The following is a 24,407-nucleotide window of genomic DNA, read 5'->3' on the forward strand; positions in this document are numbered from 1 at the left end:
CTTTTAATGTTTAATAGGTTATTGTATTTTAGTGTTTTGTTGGAAGCCACCCAGAGTGGCTGGGGAAACCCAGCCAGATGGGCGGGGTATAAATAATAAATTATTATTATTATTATTATTATTATTATTATTATTATTATTATTATTATTTACCCAAAATTTATGTAAAACGTCAAGTGGACAGAGCAACACATGCAAAATTTATGTTTGTACAGTAGGCTGCTTTCTACACAAATAAGCACATATCCCTCTAAATTCTCCATTCACAAGCAAGGGACATTATCCAAGCTTGAAGATACATTCCAGCCAAGCAAAAACATGTGGTGCTAAGCAATGAGGGGTGTGGCCTAGGAAGAGTTCAAAGGACCAGAGATATATTTAGTAAACATAAATTACGGTAAGTCATAATAAAGATAGAGAGAACTAGAGGACCCTGTTTGGTCCCCAGGTCCAAGATTCTCTACCACAACTTTAAGAGTTGTAGTGTCTGCACATTGTGTTTCTCACTCTCACAATCATTTCAAGATGTACACAGATATAAAAATAAGGCAGTGCTATTTTCCCCTTTAAAAATGTTTAGGGGTACTCTCATTTTGACTCAAGAAAATACCATTTTATAGTTCAAATTGAGGGAAATAAATACAGTAAATGGACTAAAGTACAAAGATTCACAATATGTTTAGGGGTATGCGTACCCCTGCGTACCCCCAGAATAAAAGCACTGCAAAAAGGTAATTTAATATTCAAGTATTTCTTAATGTGGGGACGGAAGTGTTCCCACTTATCTTAAATACTTCACATTTCTCCTAAATATATTTGATTACATCCAAATCCAGGGCCAAATGGTTTGAAATAAATGATAGTGAAATATCTTGCCTCAGGAAGAGTAATATTGCACCAAAGTTTTGAAATGGAGGCTTATAAATGGGGTTTATTTCCTAGGCATCATTTTAAGACAGCACATAATGAGAGCTAAAAATCTAATTTTGCAATGGCACATGTTTTGATGTGTCGTCTTGGTTTCAGGACGTTAATTCGCTTTGCCAAACCACTTCATGAACAAGATTTTGCAAATCCTTTTGAATGCCGTTTAGCACGCACCACATTTTCTCTTCAGACCTCACTTTCGGAATCTATTATTCCCCACCCCCATGAATGCAATATAAATGAATTTAAAATACATAATTATTGTTTATGCCAAAGTCACTGTCGCCTGCTCTTTTGAGGAGCATTGTTTGCAAGACATTCGCTGCTGCGCAAACTGCACTTTCAAAAGGAGGTTGCGGTAGCATTATCAGGTATGAATTGCCATCATTTTAAAAATGCTTTTCTATATGACAATGTATGAAGCTAGTGCATAGCCTTACTGCACCTGAACTGAAGCACTTCAAGACACCTGGGTGAACCTTGATACAATTTGACAACATCTCGGGACAAATAGCTTTTCTACTGTTATGAAAGACTGCCTCCAGCTGTCAAGCTGGAAAAAACAATGACCACTTTGTGTTACCAGCTCTTGATTAATGCTGAAGTATGGTTCCTGCTGATAAGGAAAGTATTATTAAATCACAGTGTCAGATTTCGGGGGGGGGGGAAGAAGAGCGTCCCCACCCATCCATTCCCCCCACCCCCTTGACAGTATGGATTACTATACTGTCACATATTATTTAGCAGGAATATTTATAACACAAACACTCATTCACCTAATGGATTAAAACAACAAAAACACTCCCACCATGTTTCAAAGCATTTCCTGCATGTTCTTTCTGGAATCCTTACAACAACTCTGTAAAGTAGGCCAGGACTAAGAGAAGGGTATAAGTAAGAGAATGTAAGGATGTGATTTATGGAACAGGTGCTCCTTTTGCACGTAGCTCACAGCCGCAGAACACAATCCTCTGAATGATTCTTCAGAAGTAAGTCCCATTTAATGATCCCAATGGGAATATCCCTGCAGCATTAGTTGCTACACTATACCTAATAAAGTGAGAGGGACAGAGCTGAAAGCAGTATGGCAGATGTATTTAAAAAGAATGCTTTCATACCACTGTATTAATATTCTGTTGGCAGCTGTCCAGAGTGGCTGGGGAAATCCAGTCAGATGGGTGGGGTATTGTTGTTGTTGTTGTTGTTGTTGTTGTTGTTTACTACTGTTCTTAAAGAGCTGGTACATATTGTTCTGTCTCTGGATAGAAAGCCTGAAACTTAATTATACAAATCCAAGGAGTAGAACAGCTCTTCAATGGCTGTCAGGCTAAAGACTAAACATCTGGAAGTAGGGCCATCTCAGCAATGTTTACTCGGAAGTCAGTTGTACAGTGGTACCTCTGGTTATGAATTTAATTCGTTCTGGAAGTCCGTTCTTAACCTGAAACTGTTCTTAATCTGAGGTACCACTTTAGCTAATGGGGCTTCCTGCTGCTGCCGGCGCACAATTTCTGTTCTCATCCTGAGGTAAAGTTCTTAACCTGAGGTACTATTTCTGGGTTAGCGGAGTCTGTAACCTAAGTGTTTGTAACCCGAGGTGTTTGTAACCTGAGGTACCTATGTGGTTAAACTGAACTTTGGGATTAAAGCTCTGTTTATGAGCCCTGTTTAAAGTTATGACTGCTTTAAATGTGTAGTGAAGATGTGGCCTAAACACAAAGCTAAGAAATATTCAAGGTAGCTCCATCTTTGTACTGGACTCTAATGTGTTTTGTGTGGTGTTATGTATGGGTGCTTTTTTCAGCTCTTCCTACCAGCACAATCTCCTAAGATCCCCTCCATAAAGTCAGAGGGCACGGGGCTTTTGTCAGATAAAAAAAAAGAAGCCTACCAGGCAGGGGGGTAGCAAGGGAGGTGCAGTAGCTGTAGTCCGCCCCGGGTGCCCCTACTGAGGGGGGTGACAAAATGGCAGGTGGTGGCACTCACCGCTGGGCCTGCAGCACACTCAAGCCACACATCTCGGACACCTGCAGGTTCCACTCTGTCCACCCACTGCCTCCCCCCAGCTGTAGGGTGGGTGAGGCTCCATGGCGTGCCCCATCCCTATGGGTGCTGCCCACCCCTCCCTGCCCCTCCCTAAGGGTGTCACATGCCTCATCCCACCCCTATGGGCGCCATGCACTCCATCCCAAATGGTGCTGCACACCCCACCCCTATGGGCAGTTTGCCCTATTCACCCCACCCCTAAGGGCGGTTCGCCCTGCCCCTGGGCGTGCCGTCCCAGGTGCCAGAGAGGCTTCCTCCACTGCTGCTACCAGGATAAGCTCAGTCAGTAGAGCATGAGACGTTTAATCTCAGGGTCATGGGTTTGAGCCTCACATTGGGCAAAAGATTCCTGCATTGCAGGGGGTTGGACTAGATGACCCTTGTGGTCCCTTCCAAATCTACAATTCTAGAATTCTAAGTTCCACGGGATACATTATGATGGTTCACAGGCATGCAAAACCTCGATGTGCAATCAATCCACTGACGGCATTTCCAGTAATTCCTTCTGTTAAGAGACACCCAATGTCTTCTTAATGAAATAATTACCTGATAGTTTTAAAGCAGGCCAATGACTTACTGTGCAGTGGATATATATTTTTAAGTCATTTCCCTTTGTTGTTACACTTGTAGGATAGTCACCGATTGTTGAGTCTTATAAAACAGGGTAGTCTTTCATGAGGTGCCATGTTCTTGGAGAGATGCTTCTGGAAAATCTGACCATCTCTGTCAGGAAGTGTTTGGAACTAGAAAAGTGTTGTATGTGGTTAAACCGTCACAGCTTCCATTCTGCCAGAACTCTCCAAAGTACACAAAAGGACAATTCTGACAGGTATTTGAACATAAGAGTGCATTGGTTGCTAAGGAAATAAGTCTGGCTCCACAGGTAGGCCCTGATTGTACTTCTGTGACTGAAAGGTATTCATGCTGAAAAGCAGCAATGTTGAATGTAACTTCGTAGTTCAGGAGAACACTCATCAGACTATAGGCAATGTTGAAGTGTGAATATTTTTGGCAGACTGTTGTCCTCGTTGACCTTGCATGTTGAATCTTAAAGTCATGCTCTTCTAACTACCTTTTTGTTTCCCTAGGTTTTTAAACCTCCAGCCATATGCTGCAATTTTATCTTTTGTTCTTACTCTTGTGTATGCTGCGTGGTATCTATACATTTCTATGCTTTCATGTGGTATCTATACATTTCTATGCTTTAAATATTGTTAAGTCACCTAGGATATACTTTGAATTGAAGGGCAGGACTCAAATGTTCAAAGGAAAGAAAACAACCAAATGTTGTTGCTTTTACTTTCTGGATCTAATATTGCAGTCCTATATATACATTGTTTGGGTTTAAGGGCCATTGAAATTAGGGGTGTATACTAAAAATGAGATTTAGTTTACATCCCTATTCACTGCTTTGGAGAACAGCCTGTTTCGGTTCAGAGTGATTTGGAGACTACCTCAATACAATATTCAAAAATGACTATTGGAATTTTTTTTCCATGTGGTTAGAAAGTTCCAATCAGAGTATAACCATGGACCTAAATTAGTATTGCCATTAATTTACAACCCAAAGAGACTAGCAGATAGCTTTTAACTTCCTTGTCACTATACAGAAGGGAAGAAATGTAAGCTAATTTAAATATTGTGGTCTGTTTATGAACAAGAGGACCAGAATATTTGTGCAACCTTGATTTGTAAATTTTGCATAAACACAGAGGACTTATGTTGTTTGTATTTAGGAACATATTGCATTTTATAAAAGGTGTTGATGAATCAAAATATTATTCAAAGCAAAGAACAGAATTATTACTATTGGGTAGGAAGCTCTGTTTCATCATCAGATGTTGGCAGTTTAAATTTGTCCTGTTATAAAACAATGTGATACACAAATGAGATGCACTGGTAGCCCAACTCAGACTATCATCTGCTCATCCATACGGTAGCTAATTGAGATAATTTCTGTGCCTGTCATTTTTCTCACTTCTATTTCAAGCCCAGGTAAAGCTCACTTGAAGTTGCCATTCTCATGCCAGAGCTCATGAGAAAATTATTTTTTAGATCAGTGAAAAGCAGCACCATCTAGTTTGGTGGGGTGGATCTTAGGTTTGCCATACGTCTGGGCTTTCCTGGACTCTTGATTCAGCGAAGAACTGCTGAATCAGAATAAATGGCTATTTTGAGTTGTAGGGATCTTGACTCAAGTCCCCACTCAGTCATGAAGTTTATTGTGTAGTCTGGGAGAAGTCAACATCTCTCTGGGAATAGTCAACACCTCCCATGTTTGTAGTTGAAGTTAAATGGAAAACCACATATTGGATATATATAGTTCAATAGAGGAAAGTTGGGATATAAATCTGATTAGTAAAGTTGTGTTGTTGTTTTTAAAGCAGAACATGGAAACTGACATTGTGCCATTAAATCATACTACCACCTGTATAGTATAGACTATTCACATTCTGAATATATAATAATATATATAATATAATAATAATCTGGGTTTCGGGAAAGGATGTATAGCAACGTAGAGAAGAACAGAGAAGAAATGCCATTGTAAAGCAAGGAAAAGTTAAACCATACCTCATGCGTTAGCCTCCCAGTATCAGAATAAAATTGCTTGCTCCCATTGGATTCCATCCATCCCCAAGCAGTTGATGGGAAAACCTCAAGTAATATGAGGAATGACCAGAAGCTTATTGATTTCATTGCTGTATGTCTGAGAAGAAGAAAAACAACAGTATCAACCAGAGTCAATAGCTACATTCAGTGCAGACGGGGTTCACATTTTAACACTATTTCTGGAGTTCATCATATAACTTGAGTAGCTTGTAAAGATTCCTATACCAAAGCAAATCATATTTGCATTGATGAAGCAGTAAGACTTATCACACCAATCACAGTTTTAATGCACCTGCATCTTACCAGCTGATGTCCAAACTGAGTTTCAGCATGGAGTGAGGTTAACAGAACTTTCATTTGGCTGTGCAGTCAGATGACCACGTTGCCCCTTGTGATGCCCAGTATGGTATCCTGGATATCTACCCTGGGCAAATTTGTAGATCTGTAACTTTGCACAGGTGTAGGGAGCCTTTGGACCCACAGGTGTTGCTGTACTACAGCTCTCATCAGCTCCAGCAAGCATGGCAAAGTGATAAGAATTGTACTTCAGAAACAGCTTGAAGGCCAAGGGTTCTCCATCCCTATTTTAAAGGGTTTAGGTATGTGTGGTGGGTGTTTGTGTTAGGAAGGACTGCATTTTTGGTTGGTGGGAGTGAAGTGGTGTGTATAACTGCACTTTCACTTTGACGGACAGATATTCATTCTGTTTCATAAGCCTGCTGTAGAAAAGGGGAGGGGGAGTTCACATTCATTGCTCCACCCACTTTTCCCTCTGGTCTCACTAAAAGGTGCAAGGTAAAGTGGAACCTTGGTTCTCGAACGGCTTAGTTGATGAACAAATTGGATCCCGAATGCGGAAAACCCGGAAGTGTTCCAGTTTTTGAACATTTTTCAGAAGCCTAACATCCGATGTGGCAGTTGGCTATTGTTTCCGGGGCACCTGCGCCAATCGGAAGTTGTGCCTTGGTTTTTCAGAATTTGAATGGACTTCTGGAATGGATTACGTTTGAGAACCAAGGTACCACTGCATAAGCAACCTTGCATGTCTCCAGTCAGTAGAGGGCAGTGCTGAGACTAACAGATAGTCAGGGAAAATATACCTTGTGGTTTCCCACTAAATGTATATGTTCTGTCACTTCCTTCTGCTCTCTCCCTCAGCTCTTCTCTTGTACAAGGCAGCCATGAAACTATTGCTCACAGTGTAGACATAGAATCCAAAGCCATCATTGTGAACATGAAGTAACTGTAAGTGAATAACCTTTTTTTTATTTTACCAGTGGTACTCCTGTGTATTTTATTTTGCTTTTTTAAGCTATGCTAGTGGTCTGTGATTGAAACTATGGGGGAAGGTTTGGCTCCTGCTTCCAAGCTGTTTTAACTCTGCTAAATAGTTATATACTATATAATATATGCCTATCAATTTTATTTTTTAGATCTGTTAAAGGGAATGTGGCCCTTGGGCTGAATTGGATTCCCTACTCTGTTAAAGTATAAGAAACGTTATGCTTAAATTAACAGAACACCAGCATTAAGGATCAGAAGACAATAGGGATATGAATAGAGTGACAGGCAAATTAATACCTCAGATGGGATGTATTAACCATGTCATCAGCACAGTATCATAAAATCATCTTTTCACAGAAAAAATCTGCCAGACAAAGCAGCTCATGTGTGAACAGATGTCTTACTAGTGCGTAGAGCCGCCAAAAACATTTCTAAGAGTGCATTAGTTTTAGTTGCTAAAAGAGGAAGACATTTTCCTGCCTTAACCATGTTCAGGGATTGAAAGATTTGTGCAGCGCAGCCTTATATGCATGCTTGCTGAGAAGCAAGTCCTTCTGAATTCAAGGGGGCTTTTTCTGAAAAAGTGTGGACAGGATGGCAGCCATAGATTAGATGTCTATCAACTTCTTATAAACTTTATGGAGATTTCAGGAAAAAAGAGTCATGTGAAGACGCACAAGGTCAAGACTCTAGGATCCAGTTTGCTGCATCAGCACACATTGCTAGATTTTTATTTTATTCCTATTTGGGGTTGGTGGGGAGGGAAGAGTAGAATGAAATGAACCACCATTACACCAAAATCCTCCAGCTATATTTCTCTTACATAGCATACCTGGTAGCTTACAGGAAGACAATGACCTATTGCATCTCCCTGTCATTATTTCTTGTTTTGAATTTAAGGGTGTGAGTCTTCAAGCCGTAACCTGCTTACTTTTACATACATAGTTTTCTGAATCTCCATTGATTTCAAAGAAATATGCATATCTTTGGATGGATTGGATCCTTAGCATTTATACAATATTTTATTTGCAACTCTTTCTACCACTTAATCTAAATTATCTCATTAATCTTTGTGACAAACCCATTAAATGGGTCACTTTAAATATCCCCATGCAATAGGTGAGGCAATGAGATGGCTCACACAAATCCATAGCCAAATAGAAAATTAAGTGCAGCTCATAAAGGTAAAGGTAAAGGTACCCCTGCCCGTACGGGCCAGTCTTGACAGACTCTGGGGTTGTGCGCCCATCTCACTTAAGAGGCCAGGGGCCAGCGCTGTCCGGAGACACTTCCGGGTCACGTGGCCAGCGTGACATCGCTGCTCTGGCCAGAGCCAGAGCCAGAGCCGCACACGGAAACGCCGTTTACCTTCCCGCTAGTAAGCGGTCCCTATTTATCTACTTGCACCCAGAGGTGCTTTCAAACTGCTAGGTTGGCAGGCGCTGGGACCGAGCAGCGGGAGCGCACCCCGCCGCAGGGATTCGAACCGCCGACCTTTCGATCGGCAAGTCCTAGGCGCTGAGGCTTTAACCCACAGCGCCACCAAGTGCAGCTCATAGGCTGCAACAAATGCTCTGATGTATTTCCTCTTGAAGCCTGATGTTCAGAAGAAAGTAACTAAATCCAAAGAATTTATCACTTTTTAAAAGGGGGGGAAACCAACTAATTATGCTGAACTCTGTCTCCACTACCACCATTTTGCGACCAACAAAGTCATTGCATCACCATTTTGTGGTTTACAGAGGCTGTAATTTTAAGTCGTTTCAAGTGGGCCCGAGGGTAGAAAGTTGGGGAACACCATTCTTAGAAGCTTTGGCAGTAAGGTTTCTGCTTCTAACATCTTGATGTCAAACCAGCAGATGTCTCTTTCATTAGAACTCAGAATCTTCCATCTTAAGTTTGAAGTATGAAATAAGCCCTCCAGAGCTAACTTCCAAATCCACCTGCCTGAAGGTTAGGCTGTAAATAGGGAAATGTTGGGTCAATTGGGTGGAAAAGGTCACATGCATTATTAGGGAATGAATTTATACATTAGAGTTCAAGCCAAGATTGAACAGACTCCTTAAACAGATTGTGCTTAGACAAAGAAGCCTGTTCTACTCTCTGCACCCAGACTCTTTAATATTTCCCAACGCGCATGCCAGGAGAGCAGTTTCCTCATCATGCTTTAGAGTGCTTTCCCTGCCTAAAATCAGATTTGCTGTCAAGCAATTACCAAGTTGGTGATAAAATTTGTGCAGAGTGAGTTTTAACATACTTTGATTTAAATTACTGGGGTTAAATGCAATCAAACCCATATGCATATTTATGAGCACCTCATCTTGGGTTAGATTCTGCTTAAGAAGTGCAACTTTTTGTGTGCAGTAGAGAAGCGTGGCAGAAATCTGACCCAGTACCAAATGCAATCTAGGATAATTATAAGAAACACAGAGGGTATATTCCAATATGGGGAATGTTGCATTAGTTTTCCTGATTATAATGCTAGTGTTTCTGCCCCCATTTTCTAACATTCCTTTCACATGCCTGTAACTGTTATGTTATGGAACGGTGGCTTTTTAACCGATATTGGACAACATCGCTACTCCCTCACACTTTCTACATGTGTGGACTTCTGTTCTCACATGATTCGCCCATGAAAATGGCAGGAAAGAATGGTATGCCAGCATGCCTTAAAATTCATCACTTTACTCCCACAATTTTCTGGGTTAATGCGTATGCAAACCAATTAGCACAGAAATGAGCACTAAACTTCCGCAATACTCCACTAAATTTCCAGAAGTGGCTTTTGCACCGTGTGAAAGGTCATATATTACATGGAAATTAACAATTAGGGAAATGTCAGGGAAACAGAATAACTGCTATATGTCGATGCAGCCTGACATCCTTACCAGTCTAAAATACTTGTAGCATATTCTGTGTCTTGTGTGTGTCTGCAACAGTAGTCTTCTTAAGGCATTACTTAAACTGCTTTAAAAAGTCAGGGTTCTAAAATGTGTGACGAGCCTCCATGAGTACAGAAGGCCCCTCTCGGCCCAGTCCCCCTGATTACAGTGCTCAGTTAAAGAATGTCTGAAGCAAGCTAGTACCCTTCACACAGTTTCACATTACATACCAAAATCTTGAACCTTAACCACCCAACCCAATAAATGATTAGACATTCAAGTAAGGACACATCCTCGTGGGTCTATCCCATGTGGGCATCGAATGCCATCATTTGGGAAAGGGTGAAGTGTTTTCTTGCAGTAGGTAAAAAGCTGCGTTCACGGAAGTAGCTGAGCATGCCTGTAGAGGTAGCTGGGTTTGGATTCCCAGTAGTGGTCACGTTGCAGATTTTGGCTCCAAAAAAGAAGAAATCTCTCTCTCTCTCTCTCTCTCTCTCTCTCTCTCTCTCTCTCTCTCTCTCTTTTTCAAGTAACATTTTTTACAGATCAGTTTCATTTGTTGAGACATTAGGAAGAAAAGGGGGAAAGATGAGTGGGGGTGGGGTCGGGTGGCAATGTTTCTATTTTACTTAATATATGTGGGGTTTTGTGTCAGCGTCGCTTGTGCAGGTTCTCTGCTATTCACTTGTGTTTCTTTGGTGGTGAGAGAGGTTATATCTAAGCACATTTTTTAAAAAGCATATTTTAAGAGAAATTTGTTTTCAGTGCATTTAAATGCAGATTTCATAAAGGATTGTTAAAGGCCATATTGATGAGGAAATAATACAGGCCAGAATTATGGGTAAACACATTTTAAAGTGGCACAGAGCAAATATGGAGTGATCTATCCATACAACCTTGTTCTCCAGTTATAGATAGACTTTGTTATTCTTCATATGGGTACTGATGTCGCAAGCATCCACTTCCTTATTCCTAAGGGGAACTAAGGAGAGGTATTTTTATCACTGATTTATCTATTATTTACGTAAAATATTACCTCATCCCTACATACCCAACCAATCATGGCACCCTACATGAGAGGGTATCCTGCAGAAAGCACCTTATCATGAGATCTGCTCCCTGCACAGTGTTGGAATCAGGTCTTTAGTGTGGTGGGACCTACCCTTTGAAAGTCCCTCCCATTGCATGTCAGACAGGTGCCTTCTCTGCTGACTCTTTGACATTGGGTTGTATCCCAGCCAGGTTCTGTATTGAATATGAAACTGTTTTATTGCGGATGCTTTTACTGCCCTTATTATTTATTGTGAAACCCCTGTGAGATGTTCATAGTAAGGGAATAATAAGTGAAGTGAAATGAAGTGAAATGAAATGAAATAATAAATATGTCTACATACACATTTATATCTAACCACTCTAGTGCCTAGGCACTATTCTAGTGGTTTCCTGAAAAGGCCCTTGTGACATCTGAATAATGTCAAATGTATGCAGTAAAGCACTCCCCGTATTAAATGGAAAACATGTGCAAACAGAAGAGGTAGAAGTAGAAGTAGAAGAGGAGGAGGAGGAGTTTGGACTTGATACCCCACCTTTCATTCCCCTTAAGGAGTCTCAAAGCAGCTAACAATCTCCTTTCCCTTCCTCCCCCACAACAAACACTCTGTGAGGTGAGTGGGGCTGAGAGACTCCAGAGAAGTGAGACTAGCCCAAGGTCACCCAGCAGCTGCATGAGGAGGAGCGGAGACATGAACCCGGTTCACCAGATTACGAGTTCACCACTCTTAACCACTATACCACGCTGGCTCATAACAGAATGGGGGAAGCACTAAAACAATAGCAGTTAGGGTAAATAGGTCCCAACACTGGCAGGATCGGTCCCCTTGTACCCATGCTCCAGGGCTGCATTCTTATGCCCAGTAGTGTGAGCTGCCCTCAGTGTGTGAGTCATGGAATCACGAAACGAAGGCCCTCAGTCTAAAAGTTAAAACTACATTCAACAGTCTTGACCATCTCACTGCACGATGGCTACCAAAAAAGGAGAAAAGCTCAACACTTCTTGTAATTCCACAAGCAGCACTTCTCAGTGGCAGACAGCGCACAATATGCCATCAAATCTGCCCACAAGCTAACAACACTTGCCTTTCCTTCCTCATCCACACATTCCTTTGTGTTTGAAATAGAGAACACAACTACATCACCAGTTTGGAAGAAACCATTCCGACTCCCAAGACTCATCAAGCTGTCTCAGAGAGTGCCACCCATAAAAGTAAGACAATGGGGTAGTTCACAATTAACAAGGAAACTAGAGTGCAAAATACAACAGCAGAGCAGGTGAACCACTATTCCTAACAATAGCTTAAAACAAGCCATGCACACTTAGAAGATCATATGTTTGTATGTTTAGATGTGTGTGCGCACATACACACACTTATATCACATGTTTGATAATGCAATTTCCAGAATACTTCCAGTATAGAGCTATTAGAAAAAGTAGCGCTATGGAAAAGTTTGCCAAAGAATGGCCACTGAAAGTTAGCCACAAAAAGAAGGACAAATCAAACCTTTCAGGCATTGTCAGTTCAGCTGCTTTATTAGTTTGAGCACACAGAAAGAAATACAATCAGCTTCCAAAACAAATCTGGGCTTCACTTCCTCAAACAAAGTTGCTAATTTGTTGCAGCAGCTGCATAGCTGTGAGGCTTGGAAAATAATTTTACTGCCCATCAGTTTTATAAAATGCTGCTAATCCTAGGAAAATTAATAGCACAATTCTATACTAACCCTTTCAGCAAACCATCATGAAGTTAAATTACAGTTCCAATTAATTATCTACACCATCTCGGATTAATCTCTTAGGCTTTGATGAATGAGATGCCTAAATGGCACCAAGTATAATGTGTTACATTTTGCCAAGCATTCCATTTGAGACAAAGAGCATTTGTAAAAATTTACACAGCAGAAAACTTAGCACAGTGCTTTCCTTTTGCCTCCCGTGTCTATCTCACAAAATAACCAAGTACTGAGTTTCCCTTCTTGTCAATGCTGGGATGATCAGGAAATAAACAAAGCAGCTAAGATGAAACACTATCACTATCAGCTCTGTTTCAGGACTGCACAAACTTTCTGCATCACACAGCTATTTTGGAGGAATATGTAAGTACAGTGGAGATTTGATTCATAAGAACACTCTCCGTTTCAGCCAGGATTACTCTGAGGAAGTGGTGAGTTGGTAATATTCTGAGGAACTTGTAAGAAGCACAGAGGATGATGATGATGTAGATTGGATAGCTCAGGTGATTAGAGTCTGGTGCTGGTAATGCCAAAGTTGAAGGTTCAACCCCATATGGGGTGGCTGCATATTCCTGCATTGCAGGGGGTTGGACTAGATGATCATGAGGGTCCTTTCTAACTCTACACTTCTATTATTCCATGAAGATGATTTTGCTTGTCTGGTGCAGCAATAAAACTCCTACCACATTTGGAAAGCTAAGCAGGGTCTGGTCTGGTTTCAAATTGGAGGGGGAACCACGTGCTGAGTTTCCTGCATTGCAGGGGGCTGGACTAAATGACCCACAAAGTCCCTTCCGACTCTACAGTTCTATGATTCTATGACACACATTAGGAACATTTGTGAAGATGTATAGAAGAAACAACAGTTCAAGCCCATAAGAAATATTTTAGATTATCTGAATCCACAGATATATTGTACAAACCAGGCTGAAAGATAGAAACTCAATCATAGACAGAGTAGAATTGATCCTTGGTTTGAATATCTTGGAAAGAGCTGATAAAAATGAAGCATGCAACAAAAACATACTGTACCAATGTTGAGGAGATGTACTATTTTATCTTTGATGCAGCTGTGTAAACTTTATGATACACAAAATATCACATATGGATCCAGTATTCTTATATCCGTCTGAAGGAGAAGTCATTTTGCATGGGCAAAATAAAAGGTTTCATCTAAATTACTCTGACTACATTCCCCCAATAGCCTGGTATGTTAAGAGAAGCTGCAGTCACTTGTCTCATTTCATTGCTTTTGCATTTGGGCTAGTCCCCTCATATCAAACATTTCAAAACATTCCATGTTTTGGATCAGATCATTTCCCCACACTTTTGCAATCTGCTAGCAATTAGGAATAGGAAACCAATTAACCACCCATGCACTGCATTGCATTGTAACTATTTTTAAAATCAGTATTTTTCAGTGCAAACTAGAGCATATGCATGACATTCTCCCAGCTTGCTGTTGTTGAAGTCAAGCAGACATTTCTGACTTAAAGAAGTGGTTCCTACACCAGAACATCAGCATTATGTATGTCACCTTGTCATTCTGTATTATTAATGTGACCTTGAAAAAAATGTACAAGCAGCAAAAGCTTCTTTGGATTTTTATTTACTGGATACATTTTCTATATTTTGCATGAATCAATGTATGTAAGTATGTGTAACATTGTTTCCATTTCGACCCCCATCTTCTATTTGGTGTGCTACAGCTACTTTTCCTCACAAATCAAATGAAAACTGACTTGTTAAGAAAAATTGAGTGAATTCATGTTAAAAGCTCAAGCAGACGCACTTGTACTTAATGGAACTTGCAGTTCCGTCTGATTGGGACTTTCTGTTGAACATTTAGGGGCAGAAGACATCATGTCTATTGTAATCAGAGCTGTGCTTGAACCATTTCATGATTTGAAATTGCTAGGAAATTATTAGCTATTATTGGCAAGAGCTGCTTACAGAGTTGTGGAAGAAATTAGTAGTTAAAAAATTATGAAAGCTAAAATACTGTAAAAAAGTTTTCTCAACATTATAGGCCATAAGGTTAGTGGAGTAGACCACCAGATATTATTATAATGAAAATAGAATTTGAGGCATTTCAAACTCAATATGTGGAACAGAAAAGTAAAGATTTAAAGATCGTATGAGTATCAACTTAGTGAAGAAGAGAAAAGCTGTGCAAGGGCATGGTACTTTTCTGTGCTGCTTTGAGATCTATCAACAGAGCCAGCCTGGTCATTGGGCAGGTGGCAGAAGTTCCCCAGGCAGCACGTCCATGGGTACATCATCACCTTTGCCAGTGGCGGAGAAGTGCTGCCACCATCAGCGCTGATTGGGGGCAAGATTGAGTCCATTTGGGGTGAGAGCTTGCCCAAAATTGGTGTGATTGTGGTTCTGTTTCTCTGCCAGCGGTGGATGCAGTGGGGCATGTGGCAGTGGCAGAACAGGCAGTGGCAGCAGGAGCAGGCAGGTGGTGGTGGGAGTGGCAGGAGTGGCGAGGCAATGCGGCACTTCCTATTTTGCCTCAAGTGGCGAAACGAGATACACTGCCCCTGCCTATCAAGGATGTTACAAAACAGCAAGGAAATGCCATTCTTGATTTTAAAAGGGTTGTGTGCCCTTGAAAGATCAGTTGCTGCAAACTTAGTTAGCCTCCTTGACAATGTAGTTCCTTCCACCAGCATATGCATTAGTTGCAACCCCTCATAGTCTAAAATACTGGCAAGTTATCCATTCACTTAAAGGTAAAGGTAAAGGGACCCCTGACCATTAGGCCCAGTCACGGACGACTCTGGGGTTGCGGCGCTCATCTCGCTTTACTGGCTGAGGGAGCCGGCATACAGCTTCCAGGTCATGTGGCCAGCAGGACTAAGCTGCTTCTGGCGAACCAGAGCAGCGCACGGAAATGCCATTTACCTTCCCGCTGGAGCGGTACCTATTTATCTGCTTGCACTTTGACGTGCTTTCGAACTGCTAGGTTGGCAGGAGCAGGGACCAAGCAATGGGAGTTCACCCCGTTGCGGGGATTCAAACTGCCGACCTTCTGATTGGCAAGCTCTAGGCTCTGTGGTTTACACCACAGCATCACCCACGTCCCTGTCCATTCACTTGGGAAACTTTAAAACAGATTCTGGCAATTTTGTTATACATGGAACTTCCTTTGAAGACTTCCTGGAAACTTGTTTGCAGTCTAGCTGCTGTGTGCTGAGTTCATGCAGATTGGTCCCAGAAGACTATATCACACCAATAGTAATAGTAATAGTAATAGTAATAGTAATAGTAGTAGTAATACAATGCTGGCTCACGTATGAGCACAATTCAAAATGCTAGTGCTTACTTTAAAAGCACAATATGCTTTAGTACTTGGGTAACTCAGGAACCACTCTGTACAACATATACCTGTCTAAGTATTGAGATTATTATTGCAGGTGCCTTCTCTGGGTGACCTTGCCCTCTGAATTGAGGGGATGATGATCAGTGAAAGGGCCTTGTCAATTGTAGCACCCTGCTTGTGAAATGATTTCCCTAAAGAGGTTTGCCTAACACCCACCTTGATATCTTTTGGTGTGAAAATCTCCCCCCCCCCCAGGCCTTTCTGGTTAGTTTTATTCTGCATGCTGCTTATGTTTTCTTTATCTCAGGTGCTTTAATGTGATATTCTAATTGTGCTGCTGCTCTCAGTCTTCTTTGCTTTTATGGTTTGTTAGCCATCCAGACAAGATATGTGAACAGAGCACTTTTAAAGGTAAAAATGCACAGTAGTAGGTTAAAGATGATTTCAGAAAGTAAGACTGATTTGTACTTTTAAGAGCATAAGCTTACTTTCAAATGAATGCCATTTCACATGAATGATAGCACTATTAAGAAGAAATGGACATGAGTCTATGAATGATGGGTTAAATACATGCAGTCAACTGTAACCTATAATCATTGTTAAATATATCCTTCCAAAGTATGCATTAAAAAACAAGGAATGCTACTTCTCTGAAATGAAATAGTATCAGTTTCCTCTACTGAATGTCATGGAAAATCTATTACACTTAGCTGTTTAACCAGCACACAGCAATTATTGAGGGCAAAGCATACCTAGGTTTTCAGGGCTGTGCAGGAAAAGGCACTAGAGGAAGGAAGCTAGCATGAACATCAGAAGACATCTATCTGCCCTACTGAACTTTGGATTTTCCCTGTTTTCCCCCTTTCCTTTCCTTTTTTAAACAAACAACACATCATTCTTTTTAGAGATTTAAATCCAGTGTAGCAGCAGAGGCGACACCTAGGGGCAAAACAAGGAGAAAAAGCACAAGTGCAACTCTAAGGCAGAATTTCAGAACCACAGCTCATGGACAACTCATCCCTGCTGTATGTAACCCAGTTGAGGGCTACCCCACACAAACACCAGTATCCTTGTTGAAGTACCAGATGGCTGATCCATAATATTACAGTGCGTTAAAGGACAATGTGTCAAATATCTGCCAGGATTTTCCATAAAGACAGGAGCATACAGCAACTAACAAATGAGGACCCAAGGTATTTAAAATGCTAGAATTTCAGCATAGATAAAAGGAAAGTGTAATATTGGATTAGAGGAAGAGTTGGATAAGAAGAAATCTCCCTCTGAAACTTTTCAAGTTATTTCTGGACCAAAACACAAATCCTGAAGATATTCTGGAGCACTTTAGCATCTTGTCAGAGAATATAAATCCTGTACTCTTAAATTAAAGCATAAGAAGTATACAGTGTGCAGTCCTGTGCCCACTTACCTAGCATTGTCCCATTGGATCCCATGGGGCATCCCTCCAAGTAAATATTTATATGAATGGATCCTAGAGGATCTATCAGTCATTTGTAGATTGTCTTTGCCTTTCCATGGAAGACAGTCATGGAATCATATAATCTTAGAGTTGGAAGGGACCCCAAGGGTCATCTAGTCCAACCCCCTGCAATGCAGGAATCTCAGCTAAAGCATCCATGACAGATGGCCATGTCTCTAACACATCACTTGTTTTAAATAATGTTAAGAGTGCTTGTCTCTGCATCAGTGTGGTTCAGTGTAAGTCTGTTGTGATAAAGCTGTTGGAAACAGCATACAGTGAATGTCTAACTACATGGCTACTGTTACACCACAGCCTGATCTTTCCAATATTGCCAATTTCTTTTTCTAGCTGTGGTGTAAACATCCAACTATCTTCCTATGTTAGAGAACTCTCAAGGCTTCAGCTTTAGTCAGTTTCTATTTTGCAGCAAAAAGGATAAGATTAGCAAAGCACAAAATGTTTAGTTTTACATGCCTTTGAAGATGGTTGCAAATATTTATTCCATATGCTCCACTGGACTATGCAGAATACACACAGTTGTATTTCCACAGCTTCTATAGAGAGGAGGTGCTGCAAAACTTTTGATTATGCAAAAACAAAAATGAATAAATAGTTGGTTGCCTAGTACCCCAGTTGTAAGACCCTGCCTGCAGTCTTGCATACTATGAGTCAGCGCCATCGAACCCAGTGGGACTAAACTTCTTAGTAAACATTGATAGGATTGGACTGCAACCTACTTCTTAAGTTAAGTAGTACACTTAGTGTGCAATTTAAATAGATTTATGAAGAAGAAAAATGGTGTGTGTGTTTGTAGGACAAGGAAAGATACTTGGTTATTTTAATTTAATGCACCATTATATTTTAATTTGTGAATGTTTTTGCCATTCTCTAGAGTGGGCCAACAAGTCCACAGCACAATTTACCTAGGTGTTGATATGAATAAGTCCCTAGATGGCTTGCAACATGCAAAACAAATGAGGGACTTCGTGCTATTTCTTTCTTAAGTTAAGGACTGTAAAAGATTTGGCCAGGAGTTCTGCATCTCTCACATGGCTCTCTGCCCCACTGAAGGACAACCTGGATTCTAGCATATTGAGCTCTGAAAAAGTATTCACACCGCTGAACTAAGGAATATTGAAAAGAAAGCCGCCGCCCCCACCCCCCGCCCGCAAAAAAATCCCCAACTCCCCGAGCTCTGTCACGAGCAGAGCGGAACTGGAAAGGAAGAGGAACCCGAGGTCCTCTGGCCAAGAGGACAGAGCGAACCCGGTCGGATTCGCGGAGCATCTTTCTCGGTCCATCCGACACTCGCAACCGCTGCAACTGAGGCAAGGCAGATATAGAGGAAACTTGAAACCATCAGCCCTCACCGGCAAGAAAAGGGGTGTCCGGAGAAGAAGCGAATTTCGCAAAGGTGAGCTGCCCCAGAACGGCCATTCACCGTGCTCTCCGCGCCGGGCTGAATTCTCTCAGCCATTCAGCACCACGGACGTGGACAGTTCCCTTCAGAAAGAGCCGGGGATGGCACCAGCCCCGTCCTCCCCAGCAATCCTTCTCCGCCCTGACGTTACCGCACCGCCTCCACCCCGAATACCATTCATACTGCACCGGGGAGCAGGAATCGCTGCGCGCCCCGCCGGCTTCTCTGCCGACGAAGTTCACCGGCGTGTAAACTCTCGCTCGCTCTTTACAGACTCCGCAGAGAACCCAGAAGAGAACATGGGATCCTTGGGGGGAGTCACCCCCACTTGGATGATCCATGAACCTTGTTGAGAATCGGGGCTGCTGGGGAGGAAAAGAAAGGAAACGACTGCTCGGCTACCGGCTCGCCCATCCTTCGTCCACCTGGCCGAGGAGATCAAAGGCTTACCTGTAGCGGTCTTCCAAGCGCGGCAGACGGAGGCTTGGGATGCAGAGCGCCGCAGAAGCAGCGCCAACAGCTACTGGAAGAGGAGACGTCAGAGTTTGGGGGGCTTTCTTGAAACACGCAAGATCTTCTCCAGGAAAGGTGGATGGGGTGGGGGTGGGATGAAGTCTGCAGGAACGTTTAGAAGGGCGAAGCGGGAGGAGATCGCGAAAGGCTGGCGGCGAGCGGGAAAGGGAAGGGATAGGCAGCAGGGGAAGGGGAGAAAAGCGAGCTGGAGCGGAACAAAAACAGACGAAGGGGGCCGGAGGAGGAGCCGCTTCGGTCGCAATCCAGGCGCGAAGAGGTGCCAATGCTGCTTTGCTGAATTCCTGCCCTATTTCTGCTGTCTGGACCGGAGCTGCATGACGTCACCGGCGCATTTGCATATCCCACCCAATAGCTGACACCTGTGCTGGGGGGGGGGGGGAGCAGAGGCGGCAGTCCCAGACGTGAGAGGAGGGAAGGCAGCGGGAGATGTTGGCTAGCTGGCGGAGGGCAATGGAGGCTGCGGGGCGTCCAGGTGTCCCGCCAGGGGTTTCCTGGGCTCCAACTCTCATCAGCCCCAACCAACCTGCCGGAGGGAGCGGGGCTCGGGTGATGGGCGCCTGGAGTCTTTAAGTTATGGCCTGCCAGTGAAGTGAGAATTGCTTTTTCCCTCTGCGCAAGTTTGGCCCATTATGAGGCGCACCGAAGCTGCCCCTGGCTGCCTCTGTGTCATGCTTGACCAAAGACTGCCTCAGGGACCGGCACTGAAAGTGGGGTGGGGTGGCAAGCGCAGCCCAGAGAACCCTCAGTTTCACCTTTCTTGCCAGCTCTCCTTCCCTGAGCAACCTTTTCCTCCTGGACATAGGAGGAAGCTCTGTAGAGTCTACACTGGTTGGCAGCGTCCCTCCAGTGTCTCTCATCCCTAACTGGAGGTGCTGGGAGCTGAACCTGGAATCTTCTGAAGCAGCTGTTCTATCACTGAGCTGCATCCCCTGGAGAGCTGCTGCCAGTCAGTGCCAACAGTACTGATATAGACAGAAGAGTACAGGCTGACCATTAGGAAGCGTTCTGAGTTCCAAAACACCTTATCAGTGTGTCTAATCCCAACCACTGGCAGAAGCTTCTCCAGAGAGCCTTAGGTCATCCCACCACATCTTTGCCTCCAGTGGTGGCCAGGGATGGAAACAACCTCTCCTCTTCTCCTCAGACTCAGAGAGAAGGAAAGGCAGGTGCATTTGCACAGCCACCAAAATGGGCAAACAAGGGGCAGATGCTTCTTTGCTTGCTTTCTCCCTGGGTGGTGGTGGAATGGCCCCAGCACTGCCACTCTGAGTGAGCGAGAGGCCATTGGAGGTGGATGCTCCATCCGTCTTCCCCCTCATCTGCTCAATTACCACTTATCCTTCACTGCTCAACTGCCTACTTCCAACAGAAGGCTTCTGGGACTGGACCTGCTGAGCCCCATCTTGCTGCCCAGCAAAAGAGAGGGCAGCTGAGCAAGGTGCTGTTCTTTGCTGCCTCACCTCCATCCTCTTTCTGGGTAACGTATCTGTGTGGATTCATCCATCCTTTGGAGCTTCCTCCCTAGCAAGTGTGCACAGGGCTAGGAACCTGGCACTCTGTGGTATACCATGTCAGACCGTTCGTCCATCTAGCTCAGTATTGCTTGCACAGGCTGACAGTATGTCCCCAGGGTTTCAAGCAGGGGATGTTTCCAACCTTACCTGGGAACTTTTGCTTTTAAGCATGTGCTCTGCCACTGAGCCATGGCACTTCCCGTATGTCCCGTCCAATTTAAGAAATCAAAACCAACACATGTTGCTTCAACCTAGAGAGCATTGAGCAAAACAAATTCTAATGCTTTACAGCCAATTCCTTTGCTCAGTTCTGTTGCAGCAGCAGAGCCAGTTTGAGGCTATAGAAGACTCTTGGCAACAGTACCTTTGATGGGCTCCTAGCCTCCCCACTCACCAGCAGGCCTAATTCTCTTTGTTGCACTGTCCAGATGCCTCTCATTTGTTCATTTGTGCTCTCTCTTTCTCTCTCATGGTGGTGGTGAGGATGTCTAATCTTTGCAGCTGTGCTGCTGAAAGGGAGAATGCAAGTGAGTGACCAGAGAGAGCTGCTGCAGCTGCGAGGTACACAGCTCTCTGTGTGTTGGCTAGTGCTCATTGGGACGGGTAGGGCTGAAGGCAGAAAGGCCAACAGTAGGTGGAGCCAGAGCCAATGATAGGCAGAGCTTACTCATTTTAGTTCTGTCCCTATCTTCTTTCCTGCTGACTTCTACATGGGCAATGTCAATATGGCATATGAAACAGGCTCTCCTGCAATCACTTGTTTGGGTTGAATGCCAAAGGGAGCCTTCAATTCTGTATTAGGCATAAAATGCAAAATGGGACAATTTAAGGAGTAAGACGTGTGGTGCATGGAATCAAGTCAGCTGGAATCATGTCCCATCCAATTTAATAAATCTCAACCAGCCCATGTTACTTTAAGCTGGAGAGCCTTCAGTGAAACAGATCTTAATCCTTTGCAGCCCAGTCGTTTGCATACTGACTCAGAGGTTGCTCAGGGTGCAATATAAACCTGCTGTTTCTCCATTGTTTCCCTGACAAAACAGGGTGATTGCTTCTCTCCATTAAGTTACATTTAAGACATGGTCTCAAGCTGCATCACCTTTAGGATGCCTTCCAGTTTTGGGGGGAAATCCTTTGAAGTGTGAACTTGACTAGGAAATAATAAATTATGATTTTCACAGATACTGTATTTCTAAAATCCATCTTGGAACAATACCTTTATTAAAGCAACCAAGATAGTGTGCAAGCTTATGAGTTCTCCAGAAGGCTAGATGATAAATAGAGAAAGGGGGAATGGAATGATGGGGAGCTGGTTTGTGATGAAGGTCATGGAGTTTGCATCCGGCCACCATCTTAAGATGTAATGTGTGAGGGGGAGGCAGACATTCAGATGTGGCTCTGCCAGGTGTTATGCAGGTTACTGGAGCATGTACATCATGCTAATGTTCTTGTTTACAATGCAAACGTCCACCAAGAGGTAAGATCCATTGAGCTCAATGAAACTTATTCCCCTGTAAGTGTATATATAGGACTGCAGTCATTCATAAGACTTACACCCATGGCTTGAACTTCTGAGAGACTGGAAAAAAGGACTCATGATTGTTGTCCTTCCCAACATTTCTCTTCTGTTGTCAGCGTCCTCTGGAGGAAAGATCAGGGAGACCGCTTAAAATAATCTAGGCTGGTGATCTGTCTTTAAGCCAGGCTACTTAGAGTGCAATAAAACTAGCAGCTGGAACTTCATCGTCTGGTAACTTTCTTTTTGCTCTGTACTTAGCTATTTGAAACGAGTTGTTTGGGTTGTTGTTTTTTGTTATTGTTATATTGAATTTGTCCTATGTTTGCTAAATTGATTGTTGATAATGAATGGGTGTTTGTTGTAAGCCCCTTTGGCCATAGCTTACTGTGGAAAGGTGGCATATATAAATAAACAAGAGCAAATCAAATACATCCACTTACCTGGGAATATCTCCCCTGAATCCGAGAGAAATTCCCCTTGAACTCTATGGGACTTCCATCCGAATAATAATGTATAGGCTAACACTGCCAGTGTGCTTGTGATTGCACCCATGGTCTAATGTTCTTCCATTAATTTATATCTGCAGCTGACAATTGCAACTTATGGACAATGCATTGCAGCTACCAGCTACATGCTCCATTTTGTTAACGTCCATTGGCATTTGTTTTTATTTATTTAGAAGACTAGAAAAACAAATATGAAAAAGAACAAAGTTAGAAGTATTGTGCTTTTATTTATTTTTTTAAAAAAATATATTTTTATGAAAGATTTTTTTAGTTTACAGAAATGTGTGCATTGTCTCTTGTTTCAATTTGTTTTCTACAACTCAGTTTCATTTGTTGTGAGACATTAGTGTTGCATGCAGTGTTAGCTTAGGAAGAAAAGAGGGGGAGGGGTGAATGGTGAGTGGGGTGGGGGGTCAGACCTGCTAACGTGTTTGAAAAGTGGGATCTAAATCTCAAGAATAACAAAAAATTCTGGTAAATTATACCGATAGCCATTGTCTTGAAATAATTTATATAGCTATCATTCCAACACAGCGTACATAAAGCCACGTTTTCACAAGTTGATTTCCATACTTTCAGTAAAGAAATATTCAGAAGCAAATCCTATTAATATCAATGGAACTGAGCCACTAGCAAGTGTTGTTACCGGAAAAATCCGAGGGCTCCCTTGGACAAAACAAAGACACCAACCAGGATAACTTGGAGCAAAACAGCAGCCTGTAGGCTTGGCCTTTATTGAACTGTTGCAACAGGGTGTTCCCCTCACTTGCAGGAGAGAGGAAAAACACATAAAAATGGTGTGCAAGACCTTATAAAAACTTTTGAAATTCCCATCCTCTAGGTCAAGCCTACCCCCCAGAAACATCATGCATACATTACAGAAAGGAGGGGTTGAGGGAGGAGTTGTGGTGGTAACCTGAGTGTCCTGTCACCTGGCTGGTTCCCTTCTCCTCCTCCCCATGAGTCATTTTCTGAAGACAAAAGGTAGTCGCAGTTTCCTGCCCCCTGAGGGAAGATCTGATCATTGTCCTTTGGTCCAGTCCATGCTGAATCCACTCCCATATGCAAGTTCTTTGTGATCTTGATTGTCTTCTGTCTAGGACCATCAGGGTTGGCATAGCAACTGGGCAGGGCTCCTGTGGATGTGCTGGGCTGGCCTGTATCAAACCCTCCCCATTTTGTAGTCCTTCCTTCATGGAGTAAAATAAAAGTGGAACAGTGCAAATCCGATGTATGGTTGATTTTCTATGAATTTATAACAGAAGTGTAGCGTATGTAGTGTATGAGTGTGAGTGTGTGTGAAGTTTGTACAAACTGAATGATTGGGGGGGGGTTTCCTGCTACAGTGTGTTCAGGATTGCATTCTTAATTAGGAAATATGACTCTTTTAGAAGTCTAACTGAATTTGAAGAATTAATATTTGTTGCTAATCAAGATGGGATATATATTTGCACCCACACACACTGTACAAAAGGTTTCCAAAAGAAGCAGGGGCACGATAGAAAACAGAAGGTTGGAGACTTCCCCTTCCTCTCATCTCCCCCCACACCCACATAAACTGTTCTGG

The 24,407-nt window shown here is 42.7% G+C and overlaps 1 protein-coding gene across 3 annotated transcripts in view; it reads right to left on the bottom strand.

The window, feature by feature from the left end:
- FSTL4 (follistatin like 4) overlaps positions 1–19,847 on the bottom strand; it is a 360,182-nt gene extending 340,335 nt beyond the window's left edge. For all 3 annotated transcript variants that reach the window (XM_081850327.1, XM_081850326.1, XM_081850325.1), the window contains exons 1-2: positions 19,218–19,847; positions 5,548–5,683 (exon numbers count right to left, since the gene is read on the bottom strand). In XM_081850327.1, coding sequence (XP_081706453.1) covers positions 5,548–5,673 — 126 coding nt within the window. In that variant the 5' untranslated portion in view covers positions 5,674–5,683; positions 19,218–19,847. The remainder of the gene's footprint in view (positions 1–5,547; positions 5,684–19,217) is intronic.
- Between the last annotated feature and the right edge of the window lie 4,560 nt (positions 19,848–24,407).

This window comes from Podarcis erhardii (assembly GCF_964252035.2).
Source record: "Podarcis erhardii genome assembly, chromosome: 2".
Lineage (NCBI taxonomy): Eukaryota > Metazoa > Chordata > Lepidosauria > Squamata > Lacertidae > Podarcis > Podarcis erhardii.